Source organism: Pelodiscus sinensis, chromosome 3 (assembly GCF_052426305.1).
Source record: "Pelodiscus sinensis isolate ZL-2025 chromosome 3, ASM5242630v1, whole genome shotgun sequence".
NCBI lineage: Eukaryota > Metazoa > Chordata > Testudines > Trionychidae > Pelodiscus > Pelodiscus sinensis.
In genome coordinates, this window is record NC_143054.1 from 178,428,481 (window position 1) to 178,448,830 (window position 20,350).

Sequence of the window (20,350 nt, forward strand, 5' to 3'; positions counted from 1 at the left end):
GATAGGCTCAGATTTGGGGTCAGGTGGTGCAGGAGTGTTAAGGTGCTGCAGTGAGATGGGGGTTTAGACCCAATTGGGGGCTTGTTGACCAGGCTTCATTTTTAAATAAAATATTATGTCAAACTCAAAAGGTTTTACCATTGTCTCTATTTATGAGAGGGGTGAGGAACCTGTTTTAAATCAAGGGTCACTGACCCACAGAAAAGTCAGTTGGGGCCACACAAGTGAGATGCAAAAAAACAACAACCCTCCAAAAAACCCCAAGCCTCACTAATGTGGTCCCAAATGTGCTGGTGGGGGCAGGGGACAGAGTGAAAGTGGGTGCTGGGGCTGGGGAAAGGGTGCTGCTGGGTGGAAGGATGCTGGCTCAGGTGGCAGGGCGCTGGGGTCAGAGACATGGTCCTGCTGGGCACTAGGGTGAGCTGGCAAGGTGCTGGGGCCAGGGCGGTGCTGAGTCCTGGGGTGTGAGGCAGGGTGCTTGGGCCAGGGCCAGGACTTGGGTAGGAGTTGGACCTCCCTGATCTGGTACCTCTGGACCTGCCTGGTCCCAGATGAGGGATTTTTGGACCAGGGGAGGTCATTTCAGGGCTCCTGGTTTTCCCCCTCCCCCATTAGGCTTCTTTGCACCTCTATCCCCTGCAACCCAACTGAGCTGTCCACCCCTGATGGTTCCCTGCACCTCCTCCAGAACCATTCCCCACAATCCAAGGGAGTGCAGCACCAGTTCCCTGCAGCCCCTCAAAGCCCAGCTGAGCTGCCCGTCTGTTCTGTATGCCCTACCCCATCCACCTCAGTCCAGCTGAGCCCTGCACTGGTTCCCTGCATGCTTCCCCCACAGCATGGCTGAGCCCTGTTTCCCTGCACCTCTCCCAAGCCCCGCAAAACTGCTGAGCCCAGCTCTGATTCCCTGCCCCTCCTTCCCCTTGAGTCTAGCCCCGGTTCCCGGCACCTTCCTCCTCCTGCAGCCAAACTGAGCTCTGAACGCGCGCGCACACACACACACACACACACACACACACACACACACCCCCCCCCCAACCCAACTCCCTGGACCTCCCCGCTGTGCAACCCAGCTGAGCTCAATTTCCCTGCACCTTCCCCCAAACCATGCAGATATGCAGAGCCAGTGCCCATTCCCTGCCCCTGCCTCCCTCGGCTGTGTCTACACTGATGTGATCTTGCGCCAAAGCGACCGCTCTTGCACAAAAACTTGCTTCCTGTCTACACTGGCCTCATGTTCTTGCGCAAGTACGCTGACGTTCTCATGTATGAAATCAGAGCTTCTTGAGCAAGAACTATGATGTTCCCACTCCGGAATAAGCCCTTTTGCACAACTTTTCTTGCGCAAGAGGCCAGTGTCGAGAGGCAACATGAATTTCTTGCGCAAGAAAGCCGGATGGCTAAAATGGCCATCGATACTTTCTTGGGCAAGAGAGCATCCACACTGCCATAGATGCTCTTGTTCAAAAGCACAGCTTGCAAGTACTGAGTTCATGTGGCTTGTTTGGATGTGCCACTGTGGCACCCAAGTTATTAATAAATATTTTTAAACCTTTACCTTTTCTCTCTGCTGCCATGTCTCCTCCCCTTGTTCCAGCAGCTCCCCTGGTGTCTGCTGCCCCCCAACTCCTCATCCTCCTCTGTTGTCCTGACTCCTGCCCTTCTCACTGCCCTCAGCCCTCCTGCGACCTGCCCTCCTCCACCAGCCCTTCTCTTCTCCCCGTGCCCACTCCTCCAGTAGCCCCAACTCTGATCATGTGAGCTACCCCTCCTCATCCCCTCTTTTAACACCTCCCTGTACAAACCTGCCCTGTCTCTCTCCTCTGGTGCTGGTCCCTCCCCTGCAGGTGTCTGCCCTTCTGCTTCACCCCCAGAATCCCCTGCCACTTGCACCTTCTCTTACTCCTGCACCCTCCTGGTGCCTCCCCCTTCCCTCACTGCCCCTACCTCCTTTGCCCTCTTTTTCCCTGATGCCCATCCCCTCAGCACCCTCTGCCCCCATTCCCCTCATGCCCCTCTGTGCCCTCACACATGACTTGCTCCATCCTGGCCTTCCTCATGCCCACCCCTTCTTTCAAGCCTTCTCCCAGCACCTCCCTGTCCCCCTTCTAGCCCCCAATACCCTTACCCTCTCCCCTCCCAGTATCACCCTGTACCCCTCCCTCTGACACCTCCCCTCCTGCCTTTTTCCTCATTGTCTGCACTTGGCCCCTGGTAGAGTCTCTCCTCTGCCCTGTCCCTCTCTTCCCCCTCTCCCCATCCCCTCCGCACAAGCCCCCTCCTCTCCCAGCCCTTCCCCTTCTCCTACCTTCCCCCTTCCACTTTGCGGGGCTGAAGTCTGCACTCTGTCCCCGGACTCCGAACCCGCAACTCAGCTGCCCGGCGCATTGCAGCTCCCAGAAGTTTTAAAATCCCAGGCCGTGACGTTACGTCACACCCAGGCGTCTCCCCGCCCATCGGTTTGAGCATGCTGCGCAGGGCAGCAGCAGCCAGCAAGGGGGAGCTCAGTGAAGGTTGCGCATGGCAGGGACGGGCCAGGGGGAGAGACGTTCTGGGGCAGGGGTGGGAGGACGTGCGGGGAGGGGGGAGGGAACGGAGCCCGCTTCAGCTCCAAATATTGGTGGAGCATGGGCACCATGAGCCCATACAACTCGCTGCCCATGCCTCTGCTGGCAAGCTGGCTCTCACTCTTTCAGAGGGGTGGGGGAGTGCCGGCTCCTCGTGGAACCCCTAGTTTTGCTTTGTAGAACCTCAGGGTTCCCCGGAGCACCAATTGGGAAACACTGCTATAATCAGTTAGTAAAAAAGACTTGAGCAACACTGAAGAGAGCTCAGTAGAAACTTCTACTCTATGCAACAATTTAAAAGCTTATATATATAAAAAACAAACAAACTTGTATGTGGAGTACTGTGTTCACTTCTGGTCATGCATTCTCAGAGAAAAGAGATCCAGAGAAACATACTGAAAATGACAAAAGGAATAGAGACACTTCTAAACAAAAATAAAAAAGACTGGGACTGTTTAGTTTAGAAAGAAGACAAAAAAGAGAGGAGAAATAGAGAAAGTACTAAATGCTAAATCTTGAATTTCTATTTACCCCTATGACAATGGAATGCTGAGTTATACTGAAAGGCAACATGTTTAAAAGTTATAAAATTAAACTTTAAAAACGCAATGCAGAATAAACTTGTGGGATTCACTATTACAGTACATTAATGAAACCAAGAGGTTAGTTGGATACCAAAAGGGAAACATTTGTATAGAAAATGAAAATATTTACAGGAACATTGTCTATTATTATAACGACTATAAACTATCATTCTTTAGGCTATAGTGAAACTTCCCTGGGACAGGTTTTTCATATTTGTCCATTACAGGGTTTTTTCCACTTACCTGTGAACTATATGATCCTTGCAACTATCAAAGACAGGATATTGGACAAGGAAGAGGTGAGGGTTACCTGACCTGATATGCCAATTCCTGTTTTCTTCTTCATCACATAAAAGTGCACAATCATATGTTTTCCACATGTACAATAAAACCTGTGCTATCAGAACTTAAGCATCTGGAAATCTGTAGAAACCTGCACATTTTTGACACTGCGAAAAGCAAAAGCAAAAGAGGAGGAAAAAAAAAGAAAGGAAAATGGCCCTTTAAGTGCTCCTCAGACGAGTGTGCAGCACATACTTGGGGGTGGGGCAAACGGTAGCCGGAAGCAAGCATCTCGGCTCCCGGCACCCCTGGCAGGCCAATCCCTCTGTGGCTCCTAGCACCCCTGACAGGCCAGCCCCTGCTGTAGCTCTCGCGCGCCCCCTCCCCCCCGGCAGGCCACCCCCTCCATCTCCGCCTTCCGCCCTCCTCCCCCCAGCTTCCACCCCCCTCACTAGGCTGCATCCTGCCCCCCTCCACGGCTCATGGCTCCCATGCCCCCCCCCCATAAGCCCTGCATGGCTCCCCCTCCCCAGATAACCAGAATGTTTAGGTTACCAGCACACCCTAATCTCCAGGCATGCCAGATAACACAGTTTTTACTGTATATTGACAAATGTCTCAAAAGGTATATAGTTTGACCAGATGGAAATTACAAAAAATTACATAAAAAAATCATTCAGGAAGTTTTCCAACTATACATGAGTTTATACATTTTAGTTAAAGAAAAAGATCCAAATGCAACTCCTTATACTAGTAACTGAGGGGCAGCTGAGTTAGGCCTGGTCTACACTAAAGGGGAAGATCAAAACAAGATATGCAAATCTGGGTATGTTAATTATGTAGCTGGAGTTGGCATACTTTGTTTAAGTTTGTCCACTGTCCCTACAGCAGGAGGCTGATGGGAGCAAATGCTCCCATCAGCTTCCCTTAGTCCTTGCAGGAGCAGGAGTACTCGCTGCTAATGGGGGTGCCCTTTAATTTCGATTTAATGGGTGTTAATTAGACCTACTAAACAGAACTCCGGAAGATTGATTACGACAGCATCAATTTTCCACTCAGTGAAGGTATGGCCTTTGTATCTGCATTTTTACACTAAGTAGTGGTAGTGGATGGTTTCAGTTCAATACCTAAAGACCTCTGTCATCACAAACAAATACAGGACAACAAATCTTCAAAAGGGAAAGCACCCTTCTCTGAAAACTCCTTTAAAGTATTCTCATTTGAGCCCCCAAAATCATTGATCACTTTTGAAAAATTTAGGCTAGTGTTTTAATTTGACGTGTTAAGTGTTTTGAAACTAATGAGAATATTAATGAAGTTAATGAACATATATTACTTAAATTGCTGCAAATAAGGGTTTCGTTACTGTCTAGGTGTTTTTGAGGTGCAGAACTGTATTTGTGAAACTAATTTGGTAAGTTCTACAGCTCTTCATGTTCACAGCCTACATTTGCAAATTAAGCATATTCTCATCTTTTCCTCAAAAAGTCAAGCATCTGACACTTGTTCTCAACAACGGTAACAGCCAAGATAAATCAATTTAAAATACTGCATAGCTACAACTTTTTGCTAATTTGTGACAATTTTGTAGTTATGAATTTCAGTAAAATGTTACTAGTATTTTAGAATAAGTAGCAAAATACAGGTAAGAGCCACATTTCTTCTTAAATAAACAGCAATGTGAAACAATAAAACAAAGCAAACCAGAGGAACTCTGGTACATTAGTATGACTTCCTTTCTAAACAAAGATCCACTGGTCATATTAAGAGGTTATTCAATTTAAACACTTATAGATTCATCACTTTTTTTAACATCAGTTCCCTCCAACATCAGTTGACAGGGAAAAAAGTATGTTTACATATACAATGGGAGTATAAATACTCCGGGTTGGCATTTTAATAAAGTTCTTAAATGTATACAATGGCAAACATTAAAAAGGTACTTAACAGGTATGTAAAGGAAAACAGTTTTAAGGTATGAATTCTTGTAAAATGGAGTTTAAGTTCTGTGTCAAACCCAGACACATTCCTTTAAGATCATTACATTATTATCAATGTAATATTACACACACTGCAGCAGAGTCTATACTAAGAATTATACATGAGTTCCTTTATTGGAGTTGTATTCTGACTCAGAGAAAGCTTCAGAGAAATTATACACTTGGGGAATGTTATAGTAGCCTCTGCAGATGAGACCTCAGAAGAAAATTAAATGGAAATTATATGTTACCTGGTATTATATCATCTACTATAATCTTAAAATTGGGAGCAACAGATTTTCTACTTCCTATTCTAAACTGCTGTATTGTTGTTGCATTTCTATTAAATAGCATTTATGTTCCACTCCAGGGGTGCACTGTGCCCCTTTCAGGAATCAGATTTGTTTTGGGTACCCCAAGTTTCTCTTACTAAAAAAATACATTATTACAAAGTCAGACATAAAAATACAAAAGATCACAGCACACTATTACAGAAAAATTGCTTACTTTCTCATCTTTCCCATATAAATGTAAAATTTTAGTTTGTACTGACCTGGCTAGTGTTTTTTATGTAGACTGTTAGAAAATTAGGTTAATATCTAGTTGAGTTGATATACCCCTGGAAGACCTTTGCACACCCCTGGTTGAGAACCACTGGGTTTAAAGAATATAGAATTGTGAAGGACATTTGTGGTAAAAGAGTTTTTATAGCTGCATAGGAACACAGAGGATCTGCTCATGTCCTTCTGCCCTGGGACGCAATCTGCAAGAGGGAAGTACCAGTAAAGCAGTAACACGGGAACTTCAGCATTCTTTTTGTGATAAAATGAGCAGAGTCGGTACCTTGTAGGCCAGACTAAGGATCAGCTTCTGGAGCTGTGCTTATGTTGATAAGGTGGCTCAAAACCTGCTCCTCAGGGTATGGAAGGGCAGTGGTTATATTCCAACCCATATTTCAGGAACAGTACCTGAGTAGGAGCTGTAGCGCAGCCCCATGGCTTGCTGCAGTTTGAAGGATGCTTTGTTCCCAATTCCCTTCTTATTTTTTTTCCCACACAAAAAGTGCCGAGGTTTTGAGAAAAGTGAATTTCACCTTTAATACACTAACTTATGGCCTGGTGTCATAAAAGTGTATTAGGAGAGACAAAGTTGTAAAGAAACACATAAAGGGGTGCAAAAGGCAGCATGTGTAGGAGGGTCTGAAATGTAATCTTAGCCAAACTCGTGTGTGTAAAAGAGGCAAATAAATGCAAAGCCAAGAAAGATGCACATCTGAGGAAAAAGACACAGCCAATCAGGAACCGGGCAAACACATATGAAACTTATACATCAGAAGCACAAGATGGCCACAACAGCTGTGCATAATGTTCTTCATGGAACAGCAGTTAAACAAGCAATATGAAGCGTGTTGCTTATGCCAATATACAGGCAGTCCCTGAGTTACGCGGATCCGACTCATGTCGGATCCGCAGTTACGAACGGGGCCCGTCTCCCTGGTCTCCAGCAGACCAGGGAGAGGAAGCAAAGCGGCAGAGCACGCGGGCAGCAGACAGCCCAGACGCGTCTGGGCTGTCCGCTGCCCGCGTGTTCCGCCGCTTTGCTCCCCGTCCCCCTGGTCTGCAGACCAGGGAGACGGGGAGCAAAGCAGAGCAAAGCCGCAGAGCCCGAGGGCAGCAGGACAGCCACGGCGCGTCTGGGCTGTCCCGCTGCCCCCGTGCTCCACGGCTTTGCTCCGGACGCCTGTGGCACAGCAGCTGGGGTGCTGCCGGTTGGTCCCGTAGCGCCGCTCTGGGCGCTACTGGACCAACCCGGCAGCACCCCAGCTGCTCTGCCCCAGGCGTCCTGATTCAGCCACTGCTGGTCAGTTTCAGCAGCGGCTGAATCAGGACGCCTGGGGCAGAGCAGCTTGGGTGCTGCTGGGTTGGTCCAATAGCGCCGAGGAGCGGCGGCGCTTCTGGACCAACCCAGCAGCACCCCAGCTGCTCTGCCCCAGACGTCCCCAAGTCAGCCGCTGCTGAAACTGACCAGTGGCTGACTACAGGAAGCCCCTGCCCCGGGCTTCCTGGAATTAGCCGCTGATCAGTTTCAGCAGCAGCTGACTTGGGGATGCCTGGGGTTCTTAAGTTGAATCTGTATGTAAGTCAGAACTGGCGTCCAGATTCAGCCGCTGTTGAAACTGATCAGTTTCAGCAGCAGCTGAATCTGGACGCCAGTTCCGACTTACATACAGATTCAACTTAAGAACAAACCTACAGTCCCTATCTTGTACGTAACCCGGGGACTGCCTGTACTACGTTGACCTACAAGTGGCAGGTTTTTTTTCTGATGGATACTCTTTCTGATATATGTAGGCACATACTGTTCCGTTTTGATGGATACTCTTTCTGACATATGTAGGCACAGCCTTTGTACCATATAACTAGGATTTAACCATTAGCATGCAGGCTTGTTAAATCAAGATAGGAGTGCTTACTTCTACTATTGATGTTGCTAATAATTCAGAACCCAATGGCATGAGATGCTTGCCAGCATGACCACCTCCACTGTGTTTTGATCAGAACCTGACTTGATAGGCATATTTTTAGGTGGCTTATGAGTACCTGCTGGATCAGGCCCCACAGGTGAGATAAACATAGAAATGGCTGGTATATGAATCTGCCAGGGATTAGATGTGGTACATTTTAGCACCAGCAGAAATTTAGGCACCTAGAGGACTTTATTGATGGAGACTTTAGTACCTATGGACTTTAGACATTTATAGGTAATGGGGCTGCTGAGCAGGAATTTTGAGGATCTAGATTTTTGTCTTAGGTGTCTAAATTCATTGGTGGTTTAAGCCTTATGAGCATAATCCTGCCTCTATTAAAAATCAATGAGAGTTTGATGCCAAAAATAATGGATTTGGCCCTTTAAAAGAGAGTATTAAGTCAGTTATACAATAATCTTTCTGACATGCAGTTGGAAATATATTTGTGTGAAGAATGGCAATTCTATTCTGTGAAAGATTCAGAAATTGACAATATCAAAATTCACTGCAAAAGAAAATTTTAAAATAAGGTTGTTCTAAATAAAAGAGTTTCATTTTGACAAAACTGAAATATTGTTCTGATTTTGACTTTTTAATTTTATATGATGCTCCAAAAATTTCAAAATTAAGTTTTTAAAGGAAAAAAAGTTTTATTCTGATTGTACTGAAATAGGAAAAATAAATGATTTCACCTTAAAACTATTTATAGCTGCTCTGCCAAAGAGGTTAAGGAATGCTGTGAACTTGATGTAAATACAGCCCTTAGTCCTGATTCTGTAAACATACACTTAACTTTACTCATACTTAACTTAAGGGAATAATTCCATTCGCATCAGTGGAACTAATCATGTAAAAATTATTCATGTCATTAGTGTTTGTAGGATTGAACCCAATGAGGTTACACAGTACAGTTAATTTGATTTTTCACGGACACATATTAATGCACTTATTGTGTTTCCCTGGGTTAAATAAATTTGCTTTTCTGTGCTCTTGCAAATGTCTTCAAGACAACAAATGCATACAAATATTTTAAAAGTACTAACAACATGTATCAATTTTAATGGAAAATTATAATTAACAAAACAGAATGTATTATTAATAAAAGATAATCTTAAGCGAATTGACCGTAAAATGCAGAAGACATTATTTACATTGTTGTTTGTCATAAAGAAATCTTCTAAGTCACAGTGCACATCAAAACACAAATTAAAAAAATAGTTAAAACACAAACATTTATTATAAGACAGTTTTATCCTGGGAACGTCATTTGTTGAAAAACTACATTGGGGTAGGAAGTCCAACTAAAATTATTCTTGTCAATTTCCTATCTTCTGAACATATCTATGCAGAATAACTTGTGCATCTGGAAAACAAAAGAATCTCTACATTGTGTGAATATTCCATTACTCCATCTTTATTATGGAGTTGTTCCAACATTTTCACATATGTAAATAGAATTTTCTTTTGCAGTATGCACCAAAATAATAATCAGCAGATTTTTCTTCTGAAGAGCAATATAAAGCAGATTATGCTAACCATATAAGGCAGTGAAGTGCCAGTAAGCTTGTGGGATTTTTGTATCTGTATATACAGTAAATTTCCACAAAATACTACAGCATTTATTTCAGATTTACAGAGCTAAATATAAACTGCTATATTTTTGCTAATTATTAGCAGAAGCTGTAAGCAAACAGTGGCTAAATTCATAAACAAAAATAAAAGTAGTAGTATTATATTTCTGGAGTAATTCTTGAGATCTGAAATGGTTGGTCCTTAAGGAGAAGAGAACTGTCCTTTATTCAGTAGATCTTAACAGTGCAATGTGCAACAATTCCTAAAACCATCTAAAAAGTTTCGTCAGTAGACTCCCGTAGAGCTCCTTGATTCAAGGAAGGAAGGAAGGAAGGAAGATTTGTATTTCTTGCCTGATCTATTCACGAAGAATTGTAAAAGGTTCCCTTAATGTTTTTTTTATTATTACTACCGATTCCTAGAGTCGACTGTCTTGTTACTTCAGAAATAAAGGCTTCACACTGAGATACTGAAGGACACTTTTCTCTCTGTGTTCAGTTGAAAGGTAGAAAAAGAAGAAAGAGAACATAAGAAAAAGCTTAAAGTGTAGAAGAAATATAAAATTCAGAGTACAGTTACTAAAAGAACTTAAAAGCATACATCAAGAAATTTAGTGAGAACAAGAAAAAGACAGAATGCCAAAGATAAACTTTACATAAAGGCAGTTTCCCAGCAATATAGAATAGTTTATAAAACTAATTTTTTTTGCTTTGTAAAACTACTGTTTTGCATTTACCTGCCCCTTTTTAAATACTGTTTCATAAGCTCATTTCTGTGAAGCTCCCTCATCCTGGAAATCATATATATATATATATATATATATATATATATATATATATAGTATGTAATGCTACAAGAAAAAAGTGTTAAAATATTTCATGTTCCCTGCCCAGACAGGCAGAAAAACCTAACTACCACAGTCTGCTCTGGCTTTATTAATAAGCAAGATTGAAAGCCAGGTAAGCAAGCAATATTTACATCTGTTAATGCAATGTGCACTTATTCTTATATGTAATGCTGTTAGTTTGTCGTAAATGAAATTAATCTCATTTACATTTTGGGCAGGAAACTCACCACTTGGCCCACATCTCATGTAGTGGGTAATAGCATTAGGAGCTTTGTTGCTCCCTAGACCTGCTTTTTGAATTTCTGCTTTCTGGAATAGCTTCCACATCTGCAGGAGAAAAGCATTTAATGTTATTCAATTTGTTCAACAGGACAAGAAAAACCCTCACATTACATATAATACACTGTTACTGAAGAGTAAGTTATATCTGGCTCAAAGGTATAAAAACCTCTTTTGAGAGGGGAGGGTTGTTGAGGAAGAGAGAAGGAAAGAATTCACTAGAATAAAGATAAAGACATCTTAAAGGTCAATCTTTTATGAAAATTCATATTTGCCTTTTAAAAATAATCAAATATTACTTTTCAAAATGACAAAATTTTATATGCAGTATCTGAATTGAATGGGCTTATATGCTGGTATGTAATAGCAAAACAACACTGAAATCAACGGAAATGTGCCCATTTATACACCAGAGAAACTGGATCAACATTTTTTCTTGGTTTAAACCCAACCGCCAGTAACACATGTATAAGTATTTACTAAAATGGCTAAATTCAAGTTTGCAAACTGGAAAATAACCTTTGCATGCAACAGATGTAACATGCACAATACAGTATCTTAACTAAGTGTTCACTTAGAAAAGCAAAACTTCAAGCAAACCTTTCGTTGCAACCAAAAAATACACCCGTTCATGGCAGAACAATTTATTAAGTGTCTATAGTCCACTTTTGGCTGATGGCCAAATATGCTGAACTATTCAGAATCCAAATTTGATTTTTAGGCCTAGATTTTTCATTTCTAAGGCCAGCAAGGACCAGGAGCTACCAACGTATGGATCAAGAAATGAGTGCATTGAATTGGATGCACAAAGCCCTCTAATTGATCTAGGAGCAACACTGATGGGATCTGAAGGGAATCCCACAAAGCCTCTAGAGCTGAAAAAAGAATGAAAAGATTCAGCCATGATGTGTGAGTATGTGTCAGGCAATAGTCCAGAGGAATAAAAACTCTCTATACATGGTCAAATATTTATTTTCAAATATTAGAACTGATGACCAGCAGTTGAACATGGTTGATTTTTCAAGGCCATTCAAATATTCCCTACTACTGGGTCTGCTCCCACTCACATTGAAACCAATGGGGCTGGATCAGACCTAACAGAATACCAAGAACACAAAGCTACTTTTAAAATTGCTACTGTTATTAGCATATCAGAAATGTGAAAAGTATGGGGAATATAGTTATATTGGCCCAAGCTGAAAAAGATCATCCAGAACCCCAATGTCACTCCAGAACCCCAAAGATACAGTTTAATGGGACTGATTTTCATTAATACAAAACCTCTTAATATCAGTCTGGTAGTGTAAGGTTTTGGTAATGAAAATGAAAATAAGTAAAAATTGCATTCACTTGAAATTCCCTTTCTTCTGCCATTGTTATCATCCTTCTAGTTATGAAATTTAATTGGCATGTGTTGTTCCTCACAACAGATCATGAAACCTACTGCCCAATGCCCACTGCTCCTGATGTAGCCATTTGGCTCAATCAAACTCAGGTGAAATTGTAGTTGCTACTTTACACAAGGAGGAGGGCAGCAGGAACAATAGTAGGGAGTGAGAAGGAGTAGTAGTAGTAGTAAAAGAAGTAGAAGTAGAAGATCAAAGGGACACAGTAATACCAGGGTAGAAAATATTTTGGAAGGACAGAACAGGTAGCGCTGGTGGGGGAGTGGCACTATATGTGAAAGAAAGCATAGAGTCAAATGAAGTTAAAATCTTAAATGAATGAAACTGTTCCACAGAATTTTTATGGATAGTAATTCCATGCTCTAATAATTTCTCTCTCTATATATAAAAAAAATTTCCTGTGGGATGACAGAGTGATGTCTTCACGTCACTGGGTCCACAGGAACAAGTCCCATCCACTCCTAGCCTGGCCCTTCCCAGGGTCCATGTGGAGGGCTATGTGCCTATGGCCTAGCCCTTTCCTTCCCTCCCCTCCCCAGTGGATATGGTCGCCAGGTGTCCGTTATTGACCTGGACAGTCCGGTATTTTCGCCTCCTGTCCGGTAAAAAAAATTCAGAAAATACCAGACACCTAAAATGTACATCTAAAATGTTTTTTTTTAATAACAGAATTTTTTCCCCCGGTGGTCTTTTTTTTTTTTTTTTTTTGTGGTGGTGGTGGTGGGGGGGGGGTGTTCGGTATTTTTGGTTAAACCATCTGGTAACCCTACCAGTGGATGGGGAGAGAGCCAGGCCCTGCGTGGTCTTGGCTTGGCCCCTCCCAACGGCTAGAAGGGGGGAAGCCAAGAGCCAGGTGCAGCTTGGGCCTGGCCCCTCTGGGTGGCTGGGTAGGAGAGAGCCAAGCCTGGTGCGGGTTAGGCCTGGCCCCTCTCGGTGGCTGGGGGAAAAACTGGTCCCAGTGTGGCTTGGGCCTGGCCTCTCCCAGCGGTCGAGGGAAGAGCTGGGCCCGGTGTGGCATTGGCTTGGCCCCTCCCAGCTGCGGGGGACAGGTCCCAAAAGCCAGGGCTGGCTGGGGCAGCTTTGGGTCTGAGCCCTCCCCAGTGGCCGGGGGCAAGAGTGGTAGGCCCTCCTCGGTGGCGGGGGAAGAGCCAAGGCCAGGTGATCTTGGCCCCAGATCCTCCCTGGCCACAAGGGGGAGTTGTCAAGTGTAGCGATCAGGGGATGTAGCCCCAACTATGTGTATAGCAGTAGGGATATATTACTGAACACCTGACCAGGATGGTGACTGACTGTAAAGTGCTAAGGGAGAGTTGAGTGGCTATAAAAATAAACACACTCAATAATAATGGGGGATTTCATCTATCTCCATCTTGACCGGGTACATGTCACTTCAGGACAGGGTGCACAGATAAAGTTGACTGCTTCTTGGAGCAGCTGGTTCTGGACCCCAACAAGAGGAGAGGCAATTCTTGATTTAGCCCTAAGCGGAGCACAGGATGTGGTCCCAGTGGTGACTATAGTTGGACCGCTTGGAAATAGTGACCATAATATGTAACATCTCTGTGATGGGAAAAAACACCACAGCAGTCCAAATGTAGCATTTAATTTCAGAAAAGGAAACTATACAAAAATGAGCAGGTTAGTTAAACAGAAATTAAAAGGTACAGTGCCAAAAGTGATATACCTGAAAGCTGCAAGGAAACTTTTCAAAGACACTGTAATAGAAGCTCAACTTTTAAAGGTATGTCCCATATTAAAAAAAATATAGTAAGAGAACCAAAAAAGTGCCACTGTGGCTTAACACCAAATAAAAAAAACAGTAAGAGATAAAAAGGCATAATTAAAAAAAAAAGTTAAATCCTAGTGAAAAAAATAGAAAGGAGCATAAAGCCTCTCTCAAATGAAGTGTAAAAATATAACTAGAAAGACCAAAAAGGAATTTGAAGAACAGCTAGCCAAAAATTCAAAAATAGCATTTTATAAAAGTATATCAGAAGCAGGAAGCCTGTTAAACAACCAGTGGGGCCACTGAACGACTGAAATGCTATCGGAGCACTCAAGGGCAATAAGATCATTGCAGAGAAACTAAATGAATTCTGAGTCTCAGTCTTCATAGCAGAGGACACAAGGGAGATTCCCAAACCTGAACCATTCTTTTTAGGTGAAAAAATCTGAGAAACTGTCCCAGATATTTAGGTGCCTTCAGAGGAGGTTTTGGAATAGATTGATAAACTAACAGTAATAAGTCACCAGGACTGGATGGCATTCACTCATGAGTTCTGAAGGAACTTAAATGTGAAATTACAGAACTACTACCTCGTTTGGAACCTATCCTTTGAATTTTTTATACCAAATGAGTAGAATATAGCTAACGTAATGCTAATTTTTAAAAAAGGGTTCTAGAGGTGATCTGGGCAATTACAGATCTTCAAGTCTAGCTGCAGTACTGGGCAAACTGGTTAAACAGAACTTCCAGACACATAGACGAACATAATTTGTGGGGGAAATATCAACATGGTTTCTGTAAAGAAAAATCATGCCTCACCAATCTACTAGAATTCTTTGAAGGGGTCAACAAGCATGTGGATAAGGGGGATGCAGTGACTATAGTATACTTAAATTTCCAAATAGCCTCTGACAAAGTCTGTCACAAAGGCTCTTAAACAAAGTAAGCTGAAATGGGATAAGAGGGAAGGTCCCGTCATAGATTGATAACTGGTTAAAAGATAGGAAACAAAGGGTGGGGATGAATGGTCAGTTTTCAGAATGGACAGAGCTAACTAGTTGTGTCTAGGAGAGGTCCGTACTGGGACCAATACTATTCAACATATTCATAAATTATCTGGAGAAAAAGGTAAACAGCAAGGTGGCAAAATTTGCAGATGATACAAAATTGCTCAAGATTGTGAGTGCATTTGTTCCAATAATTCCTCCTAAATGCTAAGAGCTAGGACTACCAAATTTGGGATGCAGCTTCCTCCTCTTATAAATTAAAGCAAGATAAGTGTTTGGTTGTGCCTGGACAATAGGATATGCCTAGAATCTAATTGTTTTCTACCTCTCAGAAAAGGAAGGGTCTGATAGCAGACAGAGTTATTTTCCGGAATGACCACAGAAGGACAGCAAGCATGGAGGTCAGTTATACTTCAGAGTGACCACAGGGGCATGGCTGCACCTGTAACAAAGTAGCTGGCTGGGGGAAGGGTTCATCATGCTGCCGGCCATGGATAAGTGGCTGCCTGCCCCAAACCCAAAGCCTAAATCACTCCTCACTGGCCCCAGTGAAGGACATCAGGGGGAATCCTGTCAACCGCAGCCCTGGTGCCATGCCTCTCCCCCACCTGGGAGCAGCCACCTGCCAGGCAGCGCAACCCAAGCTGACCTGGGGAAGCAGTCACTGGCTGGGGTCAGGCAGTGCAGCCATGGCTGGGCTTGGGGCTGTCCTGACTCCCCGCACACCTCCCAACTCCCTGCTCTGATTTCTACATCCCCACCCTCTGCCCTGAGCTCCCCACATTTCCCTACCCCCTACCCTCATTCCTGCAATCCCCTCCCTTTCCCTGACTCCTTCATCCCCATCCCCTGTCCCAAGCCTCCCCATACCTCCCCAACTCCTGTCCAGACTCCTCAACGTCCTGCCATGAGCCCACTCCCACTTCCCAATCCTGACTCCTGAACCACAAGGACCCGAGTAATGCCAAGTAAATCCTCTAATTCTTAATAAATCCAATGTATTTTATTATAAACTATCAGTTTTTCCAAGTAATAGGTTTGCTGTCAGGTACCAACCTTCCCCCTCCCAAAAGTACTAATGCTTGTAGTTTGCTTTCTGAGTTCCTGCAGGACACTTCAAGTTTTTATAGATTTCCTATATAATTTTGCATGAGAAGAATTATGTTGACAGCATTTTTATTGTATTTAGGCCAGAAACTATTTTTAAAGAAAATACAGCAAAGACATAGAATCATAGAACTGGAAGGGACCTCGAGAAGTCAATGAGTCCAGTCCTCTGCCCTCATGGCAGGACCCAGTACTATCTAGACCATCCCTGATAGATGTCTGTCTAACCTGCTCTTAAATATCTCCAGAGATGGAGATTCTACAACCTCCCTAGGCAATTTATTCCACCCTGACAGTTCATAAGTTTTTCCTAATGTCCAACCTCCGTTGCTTCTTGTCCTATCCTCAGAGGGTAACAATAATAATTTTTATCCCTCCTCCTTCTGACACCCTTTTAGATACCTGAAAACCGGTATCATGTCCCCCCTTAGTCTTCTCCTTTCCAAACTAAACAAGCCCAATTCTTTCAGTCTTCCTTCATAGGTCATGTTCTCTAGACCTTTAATCATTCTTGTTGCTCTTCTCTGGACCTTCTCCAATTTCTCCACATCTTTCTTGAAACGTGGTGCCCAGAACTGGACACAATTGAGGCCTAATCAGCGCAGAGTAAAGTGGACTTGCTCACAACACTCCTGTTAATGCATCCCAGAATCATTTTTGCTTTTTTTGCAACAGCGTCACACTGTTGACTCATATTTAGCTTGTGGTCCACTATGACCCCTAGATTTCTTTCTGCAGTACTCCTTCCTAGATAGTTGCTTCCCATTCTGTATGTGTGAGACTGATTGTTCCTTCCTAAGTGGAGTACTTTGCATTTGTCTTTATTAAATTTCATCCTGTTTACCTCAGACCATTTCTCCAGTGTGTCCAGATCATTTTGAATTATGACCCTATCCTCCAAAGCCGTTGCAACCCCTCCCACTTTCGTATTGTCTGAAAACTTAATAAGTGTACTCTCTATGCCAATATCTAAATCATTAATGAAGATATTGAACAGAACCGGTCCCAAAACAGACCCCACTTGTTATGCCCTTCCAGCAAGATTGTGAACCGTTAATAACTACTCTCTGAGAATGGTTATCCAGCCAGTTATACACCCACCTCTTATTGCAGCCCCATCTAAGTTGTATTGGCCTAGTTTATTGATAAGAATATCATGCAAGACCGTATCAAATTCCTTACTTAAGTCTAGATATACCACATCCACTGCTTCTCCCTTAATCACAAAACTCGTTATCCTATCAAAGAAAGCTAATTAATTAAGAAGCACATGGCTGGACATAACCAAAGGATAAGTGAGAGACTTATTAGCCCACAAATTGTGTAGGTGTATAAACATAGTAAATGAGGATGGAAGAGGCATATATTGTTCCTTTTTGGGGCTTCCCTGAGACACTTAACATTCTCCATTTACTTCCTCCTCCCACCTATAAAGGCAGTTAATCATGCAGAGGAGACCTAGCAATGGATTCCTCCAAAGTTCATCAATGATGCTCCTGTATCAGCTGAAGATATTTCTAGACAGTGACCCAAAGGAATTACTGTTGTCTTCTTAAGGGTTTAGCTCTATAAGCACATGCAGTTTATAGATAAGTATGCTATAATTTTAAAGCTCAGTTTAAACTATTTTAAATTTAAATTGTTACCACACTTAAAATGGGATTTCAAGAAGTTGCAGATATGCTTGCATTTTAAATAGCTCTTTTTCAACATTTTCTGTTTAGCTAAATTATTCATAAAACATTCCTGAACTGGCAATTTATAATCAAATATTTAAATTACTCTATTTCAGATGCATTAATATTTAATATAGTCTCACTGTCAAATCATATAGGTTTCATTTTCTAACTAATCAATTTTCTATCTGAATAGGAAAAAAAAATTTCCACCATAATTAGTAAAGATTTTTATTATTATTACACATTGTAAAAATTATCATAAAATTGTAGTGTTACTTGACTCCAAATAAAACAGCATTTTAAACAACTTCTGTATGTCAGACATGGGAAGACAAACCATAGAAAGAGAAGAGGTAGAGGAAGATCACATTTTCTATGCAGCTGCTACACTTAATTTGATTGCTATATTTAAACAAAAAATTACCATCATGAATATTAACAATGGTTTTATTTATTAAAGTTCAAATATTTTAATAAACATGAACTGTAGTTCATATTTATGGTGCGAACTACAGGCACTGAATTTTTTGGGCTACAACTTATTCCTTCAGCAAAATGACACACAAAACATAGCAGAAATAAATAGCATATATACTGAAGTTTCTGGGTTTTTTGTGAGTTCTGTATACGTGCAAGAGGAAAACCAAGCATTTGTGTGTGGGTGATGCATCTGAAAACAAAAGTACATTTGAGAAAAGTACCCTCCTGTTGATAAAAATTACCTGGTTCTTTGTGCCATGTTTGGCAATGCAGCATGCAATCGCTTTAACATGCATTGACTAATGTATAGAAAGGCAAAATATTTCTAAGAGGTGACACATACAGATACAGAACATTAATTTGTATTATTAAGGCTTTTAGAGGCATGCAGAAAATACACAGTGCAGTTCATGTTTCATGCAAGCTTTGGTGTGATTACAATTTACGTTTATACGTAAGCTGTAATACACAGTTGATTTTCATATCATCATCAAGAGGAAAAGAAAACACCCCATAAACCTGCCAAGAAACTATTTTTTATTTTTAATGGAAAATTCCTTACCCAGTGACAAGAACATCTGTGTTATTTATATTTAATATGACATCTCTGTTATCATACACAACCATACTCATACCAAACAGATTGGTTATCTTCAGAAACTAGTAAAGGGGATTCAATCTTGCTAATATTTACACATGGAGAAGAAGCTGTAAATTCACTATTTAGACTTGACTGTGGGTTACTGTTATTAGACTTATCATGAGAAGAGGGTTCATGATCCTTCTGTAAAGATTTAACTGATGAGACAAATGTCTGATCAGTTACCTTCGATGCAGACTTTTGAGGTAATCCACTTATATTACTAACTAATTCAGTGTTAAGGCATAAAAATGGCTGACACACAGGGGTCACAGTAAATGACCCTATGCTATCATTAGTTGATATACCAACTTTATCACTGAACACATTAGTGCTTGAAGTTTGGTCAACAGAATTTGACTTTCCCATCCTAGGATTCTCAGACTTAAATCCCAAGTGATCTGGGTTAACTGTATTGCCTAAATCATTTTGTGGAACAAAATCTACATCATAAGGTGTATAATGAAAACAATTAGAGGACTGCTGGTATGCACAGTACTCACTAGATGCTGATGGAATGCTTCTATCAGCTGTAGATGGTGCTGGATCAACTGATACAGGCTGTCTACTGTCCTTAGATAAAAAATCATGAATGCTTGTCCTTCGAGTAGTTCCTTCTGCTGTAGAAATCACGCTGCTTGCACGAGGTAATGTAGCATAAGGGTTGCAATCTTTTGATTGTCGTTGTGATAGATTTGTTTGTACTTTTTCTTTAATTGACTTGACCTTTCCTTGAGTACCAGATGTCAATTTTACTGGAGAGCTAGTAAAGTAGATATCTTCTATTTTATAGGGACTGGGCCTTACAAGCTGTTCAGGTTTAGCTGACCTTCCATCTGAGAAGTCACCTGTGTTTTTCACACTTAATGACCTGACGATACCACTGCTGACAGATGACGGTTTCCTTAGCTTTTCTTTTCCTGCCAACTCAGCAGACTCAGATAAACTTTTCATTACTTCATCTAAAAGATTCTCTTGGCTTGCACACTTTATCTGTAAAAACATACCCAAACAGCTTATTGCATAGTTCTGATTTTATTTTTAAATGTGATATTTTAGTCATCTTTATTGCATAAAAGTAAAAACAATTACTATTTAAATATTAAATTTATTTGAATTGCTTGGGACTACTCATTAGTGGCAAACCTGCAAGTGATATTTTACCTCTTAAATATGAACTGTGTATAACTCTGAGTTATCATATAGATTTGCTATAAGGAAACATTTGTACTTTGGAAATGGGACATCTGTGAAAGGCTGCAACTATCTTGAGTTCATGAGATATTACTTCTCCTCTGACATCATGCAGCTCAATCAATCAACTTCACACTCACATCTTCTCTCCCAGCTGTCTTCACTTTCACTAACTAATTGATATTTTCCTTAACAATTTGGACATTATGTACCAGTGTTTTGAGCCTAGGACTACAGTGTGGAGTTCTGGATTTTGAACCAGGTGGGATCTGCCGGAAGAAATCCAAAATGCACAGTTGGAACAAAGTTCCATTTTCTGTTCAACCAGCTCCATCCATCTGAAATTCATAATCTATGTCTAATCATATTCCAAAATCTTGATCAAGGGGAATTTTCAATGAAGTTATGACCTCATTTTCTCATGAAAAAATAAAGAGGTGGTTTGGAAATAGCTTTTAAGCTTCAGGTAATCCC

General features: G+C 41.8%; 1 protein-coding gene across 11 annotated transcripts in view; it reads right to left on the bottom strand.

The window, feature by feature from the left end:
• Positions 1-8,620: 8,620 nt before the first annotated feature.
• Positions 8,621-20,350, bottom strand: part of CCDC88A (coiled-coil and HOOK domain protein 88A) — a 248,572-nt gene continuing 236,842 nt past the window's right edge. For 7 of the 11 annotated variants that reach the window (XM_014573116.4, XM_089777517.1, XM_014573119.4 and 4 more), the window contains one exon: positions 17,775-19,675. In XM_014573116.4, coding sequence (XP_014428602.2) covers positions 18,656-19,675 — 1,020 coding nt within the window. In that variant the 3' untranslated portion in view covers positions 17,775-18,655. Of the gene's footprint in view, positions 10,000-10,585; positions 10,686-17,774; positions 19,676-20,350 lie in introns of those variants that run through there. The other 4 variants (XM_014573127.4, XM_014573124.4, XM_014573125.4 and 1 more) reach the window with 3 other exon arrangements.